The sequence below is a fragment of the Cucumis melo genome, chromosome 10 (genome assembly GCF_025177605.1).
Source record: "Cucumis melo cultivar AY chromosome 10, USDA_Cmelo_AY_1.0, whole genome shotgun sequence".
Classification (NCBI taxonomy): Eukaryota; Viridiplantae; Streptophyta; class Magnoliopsida; order Cucurbitales; family Cucurbitaceae; genus Cucumis; species Cucumis melo.
Genome location: NC_066866.1, coordinates 10,927,067 through 10,946,880, shown reverse-complemented (window position 1 = coordinate 10,946,880; position 19,814 = coordinate 10,927,067). Strand labels below are relative to the sequence as shown.

Sequence of the window (19,814 nt, the reverse complement as noted above, 5' to 3'; positions counted from 1 at the left end):
ACTCTCTGGGGTAGGCTGGGACTGTAGTTCCAACATTTGACAAATTTAGAAACTAAGTTAGTAAGTCACAAATAAATTAAAGAGGACAATTAAGGGCAGAAGTATTGCTTGGATAACTTACATACGCATCCTCTACGACCTGCGATACAAAAGTCTCATCTCGAACGTGTGTTTGCAGGAACAACTCCACACGATTGATCGACTCCTTTCTTTGCTTAGCGAGCTCGTTCTGTCGTTGTAGAAATGACTTTGACCCGCTACTATGATTGCAAGCTTGCTTCTGTCTAGTAGCCTTGTTGGTCTGTGATTGCTCTTACATGAAACAATTATATTATTTATTTCTTATACATATTAAAAGTTGAAAACAGAATTAACCATTACAAAACGTATTGTCCCTCACCTGGAATGCGCAACTCATGTAATGATCACAGAGGTAGTGTCAATCCTTCATACATCTCACCAATATATGTGGTGGGTTGGCACGTGCCTCCTCATGGTTGTTGTACTTTTTGAAGTACATGTGACAGTGGTCCCTAAACTCTTTAAAGGTACTGAGCATTTGATGCTCAACGAACCTATTCATTGCTTGTTCATCAAAATCAAGGACGAAAAAATGCTACACATTACAAAAAACAACACATTAGCTTGGTTAACTTAAATGTGTTTCAAATGAAAACAGAAATGTGTAATGGACATACCTGTAGGTTGCCCTTGACGACCTCGATGTATTCTCTGCCTATGTCTACCCACTGAAGGCAGCAGATTGGAAATGTCTTTCTTACACACATGCCTATTGTCTGGCTGAAGTGAATAGTGTGTGGAAAAATAAGCTTCTCCGCGCTAGGGGCGATCGACATTGGAATCCTCCCATTGGTGTGAACTTAGTGCTCCAACTTCAGGGGTCGAGACCGCGCACGTCTCATAGGAGTTGGAGTCAGAGATGGTTGAGCAGTACTTGCTGAATAAATTAAAACAACAAGTTAATGTGAGAAAAAAGTTCAAATAATTGTGAGTTAACATACCATTAAACTCATGTGAATTGTTGCCCATTGAAGATGACCCTCTCGCAGGGTTATTTAGATCCTTAGAGAACTCGAGGAACATCACATCTGTCTCTTTCATTCATTTTCATGGTGGCAAATTGTAAGGAAGTAACACTACATGCCACATGTTATATGAGGCACTCATATGACCAAATGGATTAAACCCATTTGAAGCTAACTTCCGTGGATCAGAAGCAAAATTAAGAAATTCACAATTAAAGTGCTTCCATCCCTCTGTATCAGCTGGATGTCTCAACACATCATCTGTTTCAACACATTTATCCTTGTGTCATCTCATGTCAGCGGACCCTTCCTCTGAGACAAACAAACAAGCGGTGCAATACCTTATGTGAAAATTTGTTCCTTCTGTTATGATTAACCTTGTACCGAGCCTCGCCACATGCAGGACAATATTGCAAATCAGTAAATTCTTTCCAATACAATACACAGTTGTACTTGCTTACATGAATAGTCTCGTATCCCAAGCTTATAAAATGAACTAGGGATAGTACTACTACACATTGGAAACACTTCTCTTAAGAGTTTTGATAACATGTCGAAGGACTTGTTACTCAAACCATTTAGAACCTTGACGTGCACAACTTAACCAAAAATTTTAAGAAGGAAAATTCACAACAACCGGGATACAACTCATTATGTTCTTTAGTTAATAAGTCTTGAAACATATTTGTTTTATCGTGTTCTATATCTACCCCAATATTCCTCGGCATTTCATCCTCCAAACGATCTTCCTCTGTTTCCTCTTTCTATTTAATCGAGGCTTGTAAATCATTTAGCATACCAAACATATCATCTTCTTCATGAAAGTGGCTACTACTAGTTCCTTCATCGAAAATGTTACTATTAGTTTCTTCATCAAAGTTTTCTATACCTTTAAAGCTAACTGACTCTCTATGATACAACCATTCTGTGTAGTATGGGAATATTCCAATAGTAAGTAGATGTCGTTCCACACCCTCTAATGAGTTCCAATTTGAGTTCATATATCTCTTGCATGGACATCTTATTTGTCCGTAGGCATTAACATGAAACTTGGCAACTTCTAAAAATTACGCCACTCCCTCTCTATACTCAATGGAAAATCTATTCCAAAGTTTCATCTTACCCTTGTCCGTTGTTAAAGCCCCTAAAACATAAATAAGTTTGATTAGAAATATATTCCTTCTCTCACATCCTAAACTTACTCCCTTGAATAAACATTCTCCCATAATTTTCACTAAAACTAACTTCAAACTACAAAGGCTACCATAACTGTAGGATAGCCGTCTCAAATCAACAACAAAGTTTTTCAAAACTACTGAGAAATAAACAACTAAAATTGAACTAAAGGATACCATAACTACAAAATAGCCAAAACGAATCTTAGCACAAATTACAATTTTTTAAAAACAATAATAGCACTTGCCCCCCTTTCAAATTTTCAATTCAAACCTCCCACCCCTTCTAAGGTTCTATTCAACCCCCCTTCAAAATTCCAATTCAACCCCCCTTCTAAATTTCATCCCCATCCCCTTCTGATTCTCAACCCATCCCCTTCAAACATTCAATTAAACTCACCCCACCCCCTTGAAAATTCAAATTCAACCCTCCCCTTCAAAATTCCAATTCAACCCCCATTTATTTCTGAACCCATCCCCTTCAAATATTCAATTAAACCCCCTTCTCCCTCAAATTTTCAACTCAGAATTTAAATATCCCAACCAAATTTCTCAAATAACCCTCCCCTTTTCAAATTTTCAACCCACATTCAATATTCAATCAATATCCTAAAACTAATTCAATATTCGATCTAAAACTAACTTTAAACAAACAAAACTATAAACATAAACTAACTTCAAAACTTAAAAACAAATGGTTTAAAACTTACCAAAAATGGAAGAACGACACAAGAGAGACGACAACGACGAGATAGACGATGGTGAGGACAAAGCACGACGGGTGCGACAAAGTTTTTTCTTCTCCTTTTTCTCCTCTCATTCTCTTTGAATTTTAGTTTTGTCTTTCACATAACTGAAACGAAATATATAAGGGAACTTTCGAGGCATCACCAAGACATCGAGAGTTCCGCACAGTACCCGGAGCCTTTAGTGATTTGTTGAAAATAGTTTGAAACATTCCCAAAGAATCACTAAGGCATTGGGAACCTTGCTCTCACATAAGTAATGTTTGAGTTTTTACCGATGCCCTATATGAGCCATTGGGAACTATGTTTCCCATTTCCGACGTCGGACGAGAATCGTCGAGAATAGGTGTGCCCATTCCATGCATGGAATGTCAAGAAATGTTATATATTTATTTTAATTGTAAACTATTCACGACGCGCTAGACCCTGACGTCGAAAATGACTTCTTGTTTCTTGATATCCTTCATGAAACGTCGGGACAAGGTAATGTTAAAATAATGTTTTCACCGCGTCCCAACATATGCAAAACAATGTTGGGAATAGGCATTTGTCCTAATGTTCTCTCTTTCAACACCGTTTTATGAGTCGAAAACCCCCTGATTTCTTGTAATGTCTTTTGGGCTAGCTCGATTTAGATCTCTATAATCCACACACATTCTACTTTTTCATCTTTTTTGGACATTGGAACAATGTTTGCCACCCATTCAGAATATTTGGAGACTGTGAGGAACCTTGCTTCAATTTGCTTCTGTACTTCCTCCTTTATTTTAATCAATACATTAGGCTTCATTTTACGTAGCTTTTGTCTCACTAGGTTTTATTCTAGTTTTAAAGAAACACGATGTACTACAATATTCATATTTAATCCTGGCATATCCGAATAACTTCAAGAAAAAATATATGAGTACTCACATAACGAATGGATTATTTTTCCAAGATTCATTGGTCAACGTTGTGTCAATTTTTACCTTTTCTTATTCCTCTTGAGAACCCAATTTGATTACTTCAACTAGTTTTTGGTAAGGACCTAGTACCTTATCTTCTTCTTCTACCATTCTTAACAATTATGAGGGTATTCCCACAACATCTTCATCGTCACTTTTCTTGTCAGATTTCATAGTGTATATTAAGGTATCAAAGGTAGAACTGGAATTGCTATCATCTTTATTCTAATGAATATTGTCTATGAAAGGGTTAGGACTTTTGTATTTAATTTGCAAATGTAAGAAAGAAAGTAGAGAGAAGAAGAAATTACAACGAATGTAATGAAAATGCGAAAATTTTATTAAATAACAAGAAAATAGTACATCCATGTTGTAAAGCAAACAAAATATTATAGTCTTGGATAGAGTCGTTCGAAAAATAATTTTTTAACATATAAAAGTTAATCATTACTCTTGAAATTCTCTAAAAAGGGTAGGTAGATCTACAAATCCCAATTGTTAAGCTTAAAATCAGGGGGACATGCATAAACGGTGTTCCTTTCAAATGATGCTTCATGTACCACTGTTGCAATCGATAAACTATTCATCTTCATTAATAGACCATCTTCAAATCAGCGTCATGTAATGAGTAACTTATACAAGCTCTCTTAAAAGTATTATATAGTGCTGGTATAAATTTTAGACTTGGATAAACTCCCTCATTGCTAGCTTTGCCAAACATATTTTTCTTCTTTTATTCTTAAAGCCTAATCTTATCATATATGATGACTTATAACCCATACCAAACCTTCCATCATTTCTCGATGTTTTTAAAGGTGTCTCTAAGTTTTGATTCAAAGAATATCCTCTACCTCCCATTACCCTAGTGGTCATAACTTCAACTTTAGACCTGTGTGGCTTTATCACTTCATCTACTTCTGCTTCCATCATAGTTGCATGAGCAATTTCAAAAGAGCAAAAAGAACACTCTAATGCTTCCTTTGTCGCTTCAACATATGGGGTTGAGACCAGTTTTGTTATTAAGAACTCTTCCTCTTGCATCAAATAAATCATCTTATTCCTGACAATAAATTTCAATTTTTTATGGAATGTGGATAGCACCACTCCTGCGGAGTGAATCCAAGGACGTCCTAATAAAAAACTGTACGTGGGTGTTATTTTCATGACTTGAAAGACTATATTGAAAGTACATGGGTCAATCTTGATTGGTAATTCAATGTCACCCATTACTTCTTTACGTGACCCATTAAAAGCCCTCACAACCATAGTACTTGATTTTTTGTGTGACATATCCACTGGAAGCTTCAATAGTACAGATTTTGGTATTATATTAAGAGTTGATCCATTATCCATTAAAAGTCTTGCTATGATGCAGTATTAGCACTTCACTTGAATATGTAGTGCTTTTGTATGGTCTAAACCTTCGGGAGGAATTTCATCATTCTTGAAGACTATGGAATTTTAAGATGTAATGTTTCCAATAATTTCACTGAACTTTAACACTGAAATGTAATGTCCAACATGTACCTTTTTCAAAATATCTAATAGCACTTTGCGATGAGACTCTGAATTCAAAAACAAAGACAAAGAAATTCAAGTTGGAGTATGATCTTATACTCACTTTGTTTTACTATTTTCAAGAATTCATTTGCTTCTCATTCGTAACAGGCTTTTTGTACTCTACATCTTTTTTACAATGATAGGCATGTCTACATCCTGCTCTTTGCAATGTCCATTCACATTTATTTTCTCATTTTTCCTCCCTTGCCCCAATATCAGACTACCTGAAGGAGCTGTTAAATTATCTGATTTATAACATCTTCCACTTGGAGTAATACCACCGATTCTTGTAATATTATCTACTGAAGAACCTATTATGACTTGACAATCATAATGACATGGTACTGCTTTTAGATCCTTAAATTTGGAAGAACTTGACCCTTGGATCGTGAGTTTTTTAGGATTGTAGAAAGTTGACTCATTACGACTTTCTTGATAAAAGGCTGTTAGAGGCCTTGGTAAAAAGGAATCTTCCTTTTATGAAACTTCATCCATTAATGCACACATTTTACTGTTTTTCATCTCATCTTTTCCTTGTCCTTCGTATACCGTAAGTATCTTTGAATCCATAAGTTGTACTTTGAATCTAAATTTGTAGCACTGTTGGATAACAATATCTGCTTGCTGGAATATACAATGTCTACTTTCATCATACCCTTCATATTTTATGTTGGGGTTTAAATATTCCTAACTAACATATTCTGCTTCAAAAAGACCTTCAAAAAGTACTTTCATAGGCATCATTATCTCATTAACTTCATTTTTACACTTTTCAACAAGACAATCCACAGTGTTTACTTTTGAATTTTCATGACTAGGTAGTGGATTTTCGTTGACATTCGGCTTCTTACCAACTTTTTTAAATCTTAACCATCCAACATTAATTAGATATTGCATATTTCTTTTCAAAGCCAAACAATTTTCAATTGAGTGTCCCACTCCTCCAACATGATGACCACATCGAGCATTTGAATCATACCATTTTGGATAAGGAGATTGTATAAGGATCATTAGAATAGGAGCTAACTGTCGATTGTGAATTAGTTGAGGTAAAGACTTTGTATAAGTCATGGGAATTGGAACAAATCACCTGTATAAGGTAAAGACTCTGTATCTGAGTTGGTCCTGCTACCTTGACCTTGTACAAATGGTAGAGGAGAATTTGAGTTAACGGGTTTTGGAGTTTCAGAGAAGGTATGAACAGGTACATAGCTATTATAAGAGATATGAGAAACATTGCTTATATATGATAGAAAATTTTGCTCATGTTTTCTCTGGCAAAAAAATCGATTTGTGCTTCCCTAAATTAGGAAAACCAATTACATGAACCTCTCCTTCTTAGATATTGCTCCTTTCTTTATTCCACTATATTCATTTGTAGCCTCTGCTAACCTCACATGCTTTATCCTATATTCAATTCTTTCACCAATAACGACAATTTTAGAAAAATTGTTTGTTGCATTACCTTTTTCTCTGATCATAGAATGGAGCCCAAAAAGTATACATAAACATAGATGTCCTTTCTTAGTCCATTAACGGTGGCTGAACCTCGACGACCATATCTCTCCATCGTTGAGCATATTCTTTGAAGCTTTCTAAACTCTTCTTATTCATCTATTGCAAGTCTAAACAGTCTGGAGGCATATCAATGTTATGTTTGTATTGCTTTAAAAATGCATCAGCTAAGTCCTTCTAAACATAAATGTGTGCATTATCTAATTAAATATACCATCGACTAGTTGTACCAGTTAAGCTATCTTGGAAGCAATGGATCAACAATTTATCATTACCAATATGTGCTGCCATCTTTCTATAGTACATTATAAGATGACTCCTTGGACAGATGATCCATCATATTTATCAAATTCGAAAACCTTAAACTTTTCTGGAATGATCAAGCCTAGCACTAAGCACAATTGTGTTACATCCATATTTCCATAAATTAGTCCCTTCAATTGTTCTAACCTTTCTTCCAAAACATCTAGTTTTTGCTTAGCCGGAGTGTTCTTGTTTTGTCCCATGTCTTGAATTTTAGCTTGAGCTTCCAATTGTTCTATATCTGGAACAGAAGGTGGAACAACAAATAGTGGATTCATAGCAACATAGTGTTGAGTGGTTTGAGACTGCGGAACATTCATGTGCCATGGCGTGAATCCTGAGGTTAAATGGGATCATCAGTGTCTTGAATTAGATTGCTTGATTGTGTTGTATCTACAACGACTTTTCCTTTTCCCATTGAAAGCAATTCTAGTATTTTTTTAAACTTATTCCCCAAGAATATTAATCTCTTGCCTCATTTTATCCATGTCTTTATCTTGTTCTTCCATCATTCGACTTTAATGCCTCGTATTGTAAGAATGACGAATTAAAGTAGGACGTTTTCCTTTGATGATTTTGAAAACTTTGAAGTAAAAGAGAAATAGAGAAATAGAGAGAGAAAGAAAGGAAAAAAACAAATCTTATTATATGAAGTTTAAATACACTAAGAAAAGACGAAAATCTAACAAAATAAAAATAAAAATATAACCAAAAACTAGCAAAAGGTAATGACCACCACTCTTATTGTCATTAGTAGCAAAACGAACAATTAATGAAAAAAAATCAAAATCAAAATCAAAAATGAAAAAATAAATCAAAAATCAAAAATCAAAATCAAAATAAAAAATAAAAATAAAAATAAAAAGTAAATAAGATTTTCATGTACCTTATTTATTCCAATGTTATTTTAAGAAATAATAAAAAAAAATTTTGAGCGACGATTTTTCATATGCCTGCATGAAAGTCGAAACCCCTCAAAGGTCCTCAATTCTAGTCCTATAAGGTTGTAGCCCAGGTAGAGAGCTTGTGAGTGTGTATAAAATGCATGATGACAAATGCATGTAAGTTTATGAAAACCTATTCTTGTATTTTCTACTTTTAATTGTCAATTCATGACTTAAAACTTTTGGTGCATAATCAAATGCTGGAACGCCAGTCCCAACCCACCCCCAGAAGGTTCTCAACCCCTCTCCGGAGACGAGATATATGCAAGACTATTTTCGGTAGACGATCAGGCTACTCAAAAGGTCTCGGTTGGGGCTTCGAAAGGCTGTCAACAATTTTTCGTCTTCATATGAGCAAGAGATGCACTTTAAGGAGGTTAGCGAACTAAGAGCTAGCCTTGAAAATGCTCAACGATTAATTGAAGAACAACGAAGAATGTCAGAGTTGCATGGCTAACACATGGAAGAAATGAAGGGAAATGAGTCGGTCACAGAGAAAATCTTGAACACTTGGGGAACGTATTTTTGAGCTTTTAATTTGTTTAATTTTTCATTGGTAATATATATCTAAATTTATTTTTATGAAATTGTAGGTTTGGACTTGTGGGAATATGACGTTCGCAGCGATTAGGAGCATACATCTTTTTCTTTTTTATGTAATTTTTTTTGTTGAATTTGTAATTGTTGAATATTTGGATTATATTTTTTAAAAATAAATACAATTTGGTATTTAAATATTTTTTTATTAATTTTGCATTAGTTGTCTTTTAGAATTTGATTGAATTTAAATTTAGTCATATCGCACGGAAAATAAAAATTACATATAATAATTAAAAAATATATATTAAACACCTACTCTTGACGCATGTAAAGTGTCGGGAATGAGGCCCTCCCCAGACGTTGGGAGGAAGATGTTGGGCCAACCTTCGTCGATGCCGCATCGAGAGCAACCTATTATGGACGTTGGAGGGGGAGGTTGGGAGATACCTATTGCCGACGTACACTGTCTGTCAGCATGTAAGGCATCAGGAGCAAGACATCCCAATGTCTTCCCATTTGCACGTCGAGAATGCCTAAGCTGAAGTACTACCGTCGATGCTCTTTTCAATGGCACTATGTACGTCGAAAAAGCCTTTTCCGACGCCTTTTGTTATATATTCCGACACGTTTCGACATCAGGATAGCCTCCAATTCTTATAGTGTGTCTTCAATAATGCCTAGTACTCGACCTACTTAAACTTATATTTTTTACGTCATAACGCCTGCCCCTGTACCAACTTCTTATTCTTACTTCCTAACCAAACTATTCTCAACTTCCCAACTCATCGCCTGCTTTAAATGCCTTAACCAATATTTATAACGAAGTTAGTCCTTCCACTATCACTACCCTACTATGAAACTCATTGTTATTGTCTCACTTTAGCATCAATTCTCAACTCATAGCAGGTGATACAAATTCTCCCTTTTTTTCGGAATTTTGTCCCTAAAACTTTATTAGGTTTACCATTTTGAAACTTTCACCACCATTGTAATAGAATGGGAGTCGAGTAATCCTTGCTTCTCTTCTTTACTTTGATGCACCTTCTGGACACAATCTTATCAGTAATGTCCTTCCCAACAATTGTAACAGATGAGTGGTTCCAAATGATACCATTCCAATGCCTTCTATTACATACATGGAATTGTTGTCTTTGCTCATCACTTTCGTATGACTTTGATCTTATTTATGAAACTTCACTTAAGTTTGGCTTAAACTTCCTTTTATCTAAGCTTTCAACCACCACTCCCTTACCTATTCTTTTCTCATTCTACATCAAGCATATATTTCACTTGTTTCTTTTGTTTTTATCTTTCCTCAAACTTCTCTCAACTCTTCAACCAACTTTGAAAACTTATCCCACATAGCTCTTACCATCACCAGGGTATGAATTTCCACCCTTAGTCCTTCCTCAAATTTTCCACACTTATCCCTCTCATCCGTCCACGTAGTCAATGCATACTTGAATAACTTAGTAAACTTGTTCTCACTTTGTCATTGTTAAACTTCCTTTCTTTAGCTATAAAATCTCATTCCTCTTCTCATCGTAGAATGTTTGTGTATAGTACTTGTTATTGAGTGCCACCTTAAATTTAATAAAGAATTCTATATTCCATTATAAAGATAATTTTTGCTTTTGTCTCGGGTAAGAATTCTAAATTTCATTTTCGTTTCAACTGTTTAAAAGATTTAGATATTTTATTTTCTTTAGATTTGAAGTTTTTCACGATCATTTACGTTGAACTACATGATGATTTACCAATATCAATACGATCGTTTACTTATGTCAACACGATCATTTACTACATTCAATACGATCATTTATCATAGTCAAACAATTGTTTACCATGGTTAACACAATCGTTTAATGTATATTATTCCACTGCACGATCGATCGTCTATCATTGCATTGTGTTTATGATTATCATTTTTTACTTTTTATTCTTTAATTCAGTGATAGATGTATGTCTATGGCCAACATGAGCTTAGCTTAACTGGCATCTATATGTTTCCAATACTACAAGAAATCGGAGCTCTCCCAACGCAGAAATAAGCATCGGTGAAAGTAACATCGGAAAACATTCCCATTCCCGATGCTCACAAATACACGTTTGCCAAGACAAATACTTTTAAAGACGTAGTTCAAGACGTCGGTGCAAGATAAATTGAATATTTAATTCTTGCATGTCCTCGACATTTGTGTGCATAGCATCGGGGAAGGGTAAGGCACTGCCAACATCTATGTTGAGTACGTCGAGGGAAAGTATACAATAAAAGAATCATTCAACTTCCCTCGACGCCATGCGAGAGACGTCGAGAGAGTTGGATCCTATGCCCGACGTCATAAGTAAAACATCAGGAGAGGTGAAACTATTCCCGATGTTTTACTTATGACGTCAGAGACAATAAGTGTTCTTCTGATGCCTTCAAAGTGCATTGGGAGTTCCCCTATAAAAACTCACTTTCAGTTCTATAATTCACATAACTGAAAAGGAGAAGGCCGAGAGAGTTCAGAGAGAGACCGAGAAGGAGAGGAATCGTTGCCACTCGATTCTGTTTAGTCCATTATTGTTGCTACTCCATTCCATTCGTCATCATCTGCTGCCGCCGCTCTTCATTCCAGCAAGTGGTTTGGTAATTTTAAAATTGTCAACAAAACACCATCGCACAAGCATAAACACGATTTTAGTTTGATTTTAGTTTAGTTTTAGTTAATTAGTTTTAGTATTTAGATTTCAACTTTGTTTAAGGTTTTAGATTTCAAATTAGTTTTAGTATTTAGATTTTGATTTAGTCGTAGGTTTTAGTATTGCATTCAACTTTAGTGTTTTTAGGATGTAAGATTGAAGTTGAGATTGAAGTTGAATTTCAAAATTTCAATTTGAATTCTAATTTTAATTTGGGAGTTATATTTAATTTGAGGGAGGGTTATATTGAATTTGGGGAGGGGTTATATATATTGAATCTGTATGTTTTTTATTGAATTTGTCACGATCTTTACATCTATATATTGTCATAAAGTTAGCATTATATTAACGTATCTTGATATTGAATTACATAAATTGAATGTATAGATTATATATTGTATGTACGTTTGATATTAAATTTGTTGTATATTTCAGAATTACGATCTCTATATTGAAGTAGCAAAGAAAGAAAAAGAATAGTATGAGAAGTCTATAGAGGAGCTTAGGTGCAAGAATTTAAAACTCGAATATGCAATGAAGGAGTTCAACATCAAGAAATCAGAATTAGAAAGTCAAATAGTAGTAGTCAAGAATTTGACATGGACTGTAGCTAGTATGATCATAGGGATATGGATAAAGTGTGCAAAGAGAAAAGTTGAACATTATTACGAGGTGCATTGAGGGAAATATGAGGTTGCTTCAAACAAAAATAACTCCTTACTCTGATGGTTCAAAAAATTGATTGGTAAGAGAGGAGCAGAAAATGACAAGATCGAGAACCGAACAGGTAAGCAATAGAAAGTTTCCCATTTGCATATTACGTAAATATGATTGACTGTCAAAAAGGTTATCAATCACATTTACTTAATATGCAAGTAGGAAACTTTCTATGGCCTACCTGTTTGGTTCTCGATCTTGTCATTTACTTCTCTCTTTCCAATCAGTTTTCTGGAACCACCAAAGCAAGGGTCGTTTCTATTTGAAGCAACCTCATATTTTCTTCAACGAAACTCGTAATAATGTTCGACTTTCCTCTTTGCACATTCTGTCCATGTCCCTATGATCATACTAGTTACAGTCATGCTGAGGCAATATGCAAAAGTTGGGGAAACTAGCGTCAGGCTTAGATTTATGTTTTTAGTTTTTAGTTTTTAGTTTTTGTTGTTCATGTAATTTATGAACCTAGCTACAAACATGTACTTTTTTAATATTTGAATTAATTTTAATATAAATTCGATTTGGTATTTTAATAATCTTTTATTAATTTTACGTTAATTATTTTTAGAATTTGATTGAATTTAAATCAAAACCGATCTCAATATAACACTGCCAATGTGGCATCAGTGATTTTATGCCAACGTACTTGATGATGTCAGCAATAACCTATTTGCAACGTCATTACCAAACTTCGATAATTTTTCACTACCGACATGTTGACCTTGTCGGCGAATAGTACGTCGGCAGTAACCATTTCCCGACGTCATCTCGTTTGCTCATTAGGAGTACCTTTCAGGACGCATCTTTCACGACACTCTTGTCAACGTTCGTGTCTGTGTCAACATAGCCTCTATCGACGCACCCCTGACTTTTACCAACGCATCTCTGCGTCGACAAATCCTTTTCTTCTTATAGTGTGATAACAAAAGGTCTTGGGTTCAAATCCCCCCACCCTTAAGTTGTACTTAAAAAACCTTTTAAAAAAGATGTATATCTATGGCTATCTATTTCTTTCTATCACTATTGAATGCTTAATTTACTTTCTTACACAATTCTATTTTCTTTTTACAGAATACAATATCTATGAGAATTACTCAATTACTGGAACTTTGGTAGATGTCTGAATCAGCTTTAATTGTTTAAGTTGGTTTAATATATGAAGAGATTCAATTGGATGAGTTGGTATAATTATATGTTTTACTAGATTTTTGTAAAAGCAATGTTCAAACTCTGATGCAAATAAAAAAAGTATTGATGTGTCTTGGTATCTAGCTTTTGTTAAAGATGCAATGTTAAGGAAGTGGCCAAAAGGGCTCTTTAAAATTCTATAAAGAATTGTTTGGTCTATTATTGATTTGATTAGATTTAATGTTTCTAAACTGTATTTTACAGTAATTCTAAGATTTTTGTATTCATCTTCCATAGTTCAATCATTTGGATGGTGTTTGACTTGTGGCAAAGATATAATAAATAGTATGTTATAAATCAAGAGTTTGTTCTAACAGATAGACATTGACAAAGATAGATCAAGATAGAACACTATACAGATAAACATTTACAAAGATAGACGAATATAGACAAAGATAGAGCAACCAGACAAAGATAGGCAAAGATAGACAAATATAGACAAAGATAGAGCATTATATAGATAGATATTAGCATTCTATTTTGTTACCTTCACTTCTTTTTCATTCTTCATTTGTTTTTCTTTTGCCTTTCCTTTAGATTTGATTGCTTTGCTAGTTGATGTTGTTTGCTTTTTGCTCATCATCTATTTACAAAAAAAAAATTAACGTTAAGTAACATAGAATAAGAGTGGTTATTAAATTAAATGAAGCGAAGATACAATCAAACCTTTTTGTATCGGAGATAGATCGAGATAGATAAAGTTAGATGAAGATAAATGGAGATAGATTTAGTTGTGGAACCAAAATATTAAGCAACGAACAGAATGTCAAAAAAGAAATTTTGGAAGATAGATCACGAATGGAATGTGGAAGAAGTGGATGAAGGAGAATTTTGGAAATTTGGTTGAAGAAGGTAGGTGTGAACGATTGAAGAAGAAGATGTACGACGAAAATGGTGTGAAGAAGACGAAGCAGTGTGAAGAAGAGAAAGTCTAAAGAGGAGGGTTCGCCTTTTTATATCGCGTTGATTTGGATGATATTTTTGTAATTATGCGTGATTGGGCTTGGCTTATATTCAACTTTTCAAAAGATCATTTATCCTTACATAGATGATCGTGCATACGAATCCAACGATCGTTTAGGATATGTTAAACGAACGTTTATATCTGAAACTTTATCACCTTCGTTTAGAGTTTATTATCCTATCACTTAAATTTGAAACATTTTTTCCCATTGTCTAAACTGCACTACATGATCGTATATCATTATTTACACGATTTTGTATAACCCGAATGATCGTTTATGTTTGGAGCTTTCTCCCCATCGTTTAGAGTTTACTATTCAATTGTTTAAATTTGAAGCTTTTTTGCCCTTGAATAAAATGATCTTCACGATCGCGTATCATTATCTACACAATCTTATATTATGATCGTTTAGAAGATTACTTGCATGTGTGTGGTCGATTAGTCGTGTGTTGGCTGCTATATTTTTGGTATTTCACACTATGGGCATGTGGATTTTTGTCGTTTTCAAAATTATTCTATATGGTGTAAATATTTTCATGTTTTGTTCTATCTAAAAAAACCCATAATTATGTATATCACTTTTATTATAATTGAGGAAAACAAATTTTAGTCCATATGTTTCGAGGAACTAATGTGTTTAGTGTATGAGGTTTTAAATTAGTTAGGTTAGTCCATGAATTTACAATAACTAGTACCTACAACATGCGATGCCCGTGATATTTCAAGCCTTTTTCCGTGATATTTCAAGTCTTTTTCCATATCATGATCCATCACATTCATCTTTGATTTTTTTTTTCTTTTTAGATTCTATTTGAAAATTTAGGCAAAGATAATTGAAGAAGTAAAAAAATTGCTAAAATAGAAGAAAGGTATACTAATTGTTAAAGATTTCTTTCTATATACAAATATAGAAGAAAAAAAATATAAAGACGAAAAAAAACATAACTTCAAAATAAAGAAAAAGAAACCCAACATAGTTGTTGATGTATATATAGTAATTAATTGTAGGAGTGAGAATTTTAATTAGTTTTCAAACTTTTCGTATTATAAACTAAAAAGTTTCTACTCCAAATTAATGAACATTGAAAATTTTAAAATAAAAATTAGAGGGAGAATTTGAGAATGTTAAGATTTTTGTATTTGAAGGCTAAAATATTCAAGTTTAATGAGTTATGTAAAACATAATATTTAAGAAAAGTGAGGTTGTAATTAATACAAAATTTCTTAAATTATAACAAATACTTTTATTTAAAAGTTGGTTACTTTGATTTTAAAATACATCATAAAATAAAGTACAATGCTTCACGTTATTTATTATTATTGTAGCAAGAAGAAGAATATATCAATTAAAAGAAAATGAAAACATTAAAAAACACATTTCCAGTTACCAAGTAATTAAGTCTATAGCATAATATGCTTGTCTTTTTTTAGTACAAAAAAAGAACTAAATCAATAATGAAAATGTCATAACAAAGGAAACATTAATATTGATGGTCTCAAAGACTAAAGAATGATCTTGTAACCAAATTCATTCCACAAACATTTGCTAGCATGAGTGGAAAGACTCCTTTTTTAACAAAAATAATATAGCAAAACTACTAAAATTCAAAAAAATTTGAAGGCAATGAAATATAATTAAAGGTAAAGTCATAAATTCTAGAGTGATTTTCTTGTTTAGAAATAAAATAGATAAAGACATTTCATATTCTACGTTTTTCACATTTGCTTACATTTAATATTAATTAATAATTAGAAATCAGTTTTAGTAATAAAATTTAAATAAAAGGTAAATAATAAAAGAAAGAAAAAGCTAAAAAAGAATTATAACAAATGACAAAATTAACCATCAAATTAATTATGAAAATGGTAAGAAAAAAAAAGGTAAAATAGAGAAAAAAAAAGTTTGTCCATATATATTTAGTATAAATAACTTTAAAAACCCGTCCATTGAATTAAAAAAAATGATTAGATGATGAGATGGCAAGAATGAGTTGACGTGGCAAACTTGAGTTGGAAAAAAGAACAATTTTTTAATGTTTCTTCCATCTCTCTTCCTTCTTCATCTCCCTCACTCCTCTTCTCTCTATCATCTTCTTCTCTCTTCATTCTCTCTCCTCCTCTCCATTGTTAGATTTCCAGTCACATTGATAAACAATTGGAAAATCTTTCAATTTTCGTTTTTATTTATTTCTACCCTTTATCTTGAATTCTTTTTTCTTCTTTATCTATTTCTCATTTTGGGTACTTCTTCTGAGCACCCATCAGTCTTCCTCTTCACATTTCGTAGCTTTTTCACTCTTTTGACTTCATCTTATTCTACCAATTTCCAGAATTTCATATGGAACCATATCAAATTTTTGGTTTTCAGTTTTGGGTTTCTTCTTAGTTTCTTTTCCTTCACTACAATGGAGAAGAAACCCAGCTTCTTCTCTCCTTTGAAAAGAACCAGATCAAAAAAGTACTTTGTTTATCTTTTTCTTATGCTTTATAACTCAATACCTATTGTCCCATGTCTGAGAGTATCAACATTTATAATTTAATCCTACGGTTACAAATATTAGAATCAAACTATGAAAATCTATTTTATTAATTACAATTATAATATTTGAAAATTCTTTTAGCACCTAAAATAAAACTACTAACATCACATGGATGGCTAGTAAAATTTTCGAAAGAATCCACAGATGAAGTGGTCAATGAGCAAACGGTTTATTCATTTCATCAATTTGGTATATACGACAACTAAAGTTGATGAAATTGAAGTATTAAAAGGGAAAACACCAATAAACACAGGTATCAAAACATAACATACATTTTAGCCTTAAAAAATTAACTACAAAGACTAAATTTAAGAAAGATAAAGTTACAGCGACACCATTTCAAGAAACACATGCATTCGGCTGTTCTGATGAAATGACACTGATACCAAAACTTTTAAGTCAGATAGTAGATATGATTTGTCCAAATAAGAAATTCAAAACCGGTAGATTTAGACTATGGCGTTCATTTTAAGAATGTAAAACAGACAAGAAAAAATAAAAGAAAACTCTTGCCGTAACACATAACAATAACCTCTCAACGATTTGCCTTAGCAACTCTCTCAATCTCATCCTTTTTCTTGATTGCATAACTGTTAGATGATCCCTTTGCCGCATTAATAAGTTCATCCGCCAAGCATTCTGCAATTGTTTTGATGTTTCTGAAAGCGGCCTCACGAGCACCTGTTGTAAGAAGATAGATTGCCTGATTAACACGTCGCAAAGGGGATATATCCACAGCTTGACGCCTAACAACACCAGCTGAGCCAATTCGAGTGGCATCTTCACGTGGTCCACTGTTAACAACCGCATCAACAATGACTTGAATTGGGTTGAGATCAGTTAGAAGATGAATAATCTCCATTGCATGCTTAATAATCCTGACAGCCATGAGTTTCTTCCCGTTGTTTCTTCCATGCATCATCAGAGAATTTGTGAGCCTCTCAACAATTGGGCACTGAGCTTTTCGAAAGCGCTTGACAGAGTACCTCCCGGCAGTGTGGGGGACATAGGTGGCATGCTTGGCAGGTGCAACACCAATGTAATCAACCAGAGAGATGTCATTCACTTGGACATCGTCAAAGGTCCACCGGTTGAACAGCTTCACATCGTGATGAGGCTGGGTCAGTTCCTGGTTAACCACATCAACTTCAACAGCCATTGTTCCTGAAGAATATCAGAACAAAGAAAAAATGAGTACTAGTTGGATAAAACATGCAATGCGCCCAATCATTTTCATCCTCCCTTGTTCAAATTAAAATTAGATGGTCATAAATTTCTCCACAATCAATAATGAACTGTCACTAGTCTTATTAAAGAAAACTTTCATCCCCAAAATACACACAATATCACGAATTCCAAAACGGTTCGACTGTCAATGAGAGCAGCAGCAAAGCGTAAAGGTGAGAAAATGAGAAACCGACTCTGAAGAATAGGAGCATTTCCAATAAAGGGTGTTCCCTCGGTCACCCATCTATCACACGAACCCAGAGAGAAATCCCCAGAAACCACATCGTAGGAAGGATCAGGAACTCTATTGATTCAAATAGGGGTAATAAGACAGAGGTTGCAGCAAATACATTTTTTCCATAAAGAATTTATAAAGGAAATGAAAAAGAACAAGACAACTATCGCCAATCGACAAATTCTCCTGAAAATAAATACACCCATTCCTAATGAAAAATTTAGTGAGAAGAAAAGGCGCACGCCTGAAACAAATTTCTACGGACTCCATTAGAATTCATTCAAGCATTCCAACAAAATAGTAATAAATCCAAACCAAAAAATTGGATAAACAAGACTTTACTTCTTATTACTCAATTCACTAATAATAGATTAGGATGTCATTGATCACCTAATATATTGACACAAAAATAAGAAAAAGAATATAAAAAGAAAAACAGGGGTCAAACTCGGCTTGAGATCATAGCATCAGTCGGTCTATGAAATGAAAACTCCTCACACCTCAGTAAGTCATGAATATTGAATACTGTGAACGAAAATTGATATCCCTAAGTACACATTATCCTCTCCATAAGTAAGGAACATGCAATACTATCGAAAAGTTAAGAAAGAAGAGTGGTAGAAACACACAGATCTCGCATTTCAATCCAAAGGAAGTTAAAAATCACAAACAACAAAAGGGGTGTGAAGAGAAAGTATTACCGGAGAAGGTCGAGGAGGAAGATAGTAATCCTGAAATCGGAGGAATGAGTTGTTTCAACCCTAGGCGGCTGAAATAGTGGAGCAAACAGGAACCGGAAAACCCTAGCAATAAATATATATATATATATATATGTATATCATTTGAAAACTATAAGCTGAAGTTCTAAACTATATTAAATAAATATAAATATTTTATTGGGTTAAAATTTTACTTTTAATTGAATGTCCTTTCAAATTTGTTTGGAATATATTTTTGTTTGATTTTAAAAAATAAGTCATCTACTCTACACCATCTATTGGTCATATGATATATATCAATTAAGCACCACAACAAAAAATCTAATTTTTCTCTCCTATTTTACATTAAGATTCTGAACAAAAATAAAAAAATAGAAAAAGAAAGAATTAGTTTCATTTTAACGTGATATTCATTTTAAAAAATTCAATTTGACCCCAAAATTTTCATCTATGGCCTCTTTTTCTCTCTCTCCCTCTTTTTTATAATGTTTTTCTTTCGCTTTTTCCGGCGGTTCTATGTTCTTTTTTTTTTTTTTTTTTTTTTTTGTATGTTACACATACTTTGCCATCTAGTTTTTACGATACTTCTCCACCACCCTTATTTTTCAAAACAATTATTTAAAATGTCCAAACAAAATTCAATGATAATGGTTGGTGTTCAACAAAAACTTTTGACCAATTAAATCTTGCCACATCATCATTCCAAAAGTTGTAATAGTTATAATTCGATTGAGTTTGGGTAATTAATCTTTTCTTATATTCAATA

General features: G+C 33.5%; 1 protein-coding gene and 1 long non-coding RNA gene across 3 annotated transcripts; both read right to left on the bottom strand.

Moving 5' to 3' along the window:
• Window positions 1-406: 406 nt before the first annotated feature.
• Window positions 407-13,912, bottom strand: LOC127151282 (uncharacterized). Its single transcript, XR_007824137.1, has 3 exons — window positions 13,851-13,912; window positions 699-958; window positions 407-616 (listed from the first exon to the last, which is right to left on the bottom strand). It is a non-coding gene; the product is annotated as an uncharacterized LOC127151282 (long non-coding RNA).
• Window positions 13,913-17,204: 3,292 nt separating this feature from the next.
• Window positions 17,205-19,468, bottom strand: LOC103496679 (40S ribosomal protein S5-like). 2 transcript variants are annotated; one of them, XM_008458642.3, is made up of 2 exons: window positions 19,031-19,468; window positions 17,205-18,031 (listed from the first exon to the last, which is right to left on the bottom strand). In XM_008458642.3, exon 2 carries the CDS (start codon window positions 18,024-18,026, stop codon window positions 17,403-17,405), a length of 624 nt encoding a protein of 207 aa, XP_008456864.2. In that variant the 5' UTR covers window positions 18,027-18,031; window positions 19,031-19,468; the 3' UTR covers window positions 17,205-17,402. The 2 variants fall into 2 exon arrangements, with proteins under 2 accessions (XP_008456864.2, XP_050946708.1); XM_051090751.1 differs by having other exon boundaries at window positions 17,205-18,398; window positions 19,031-19,124.
• Between the last annotated feature and the right edge of the window lie 346 nt (window positions 19,469-19,814).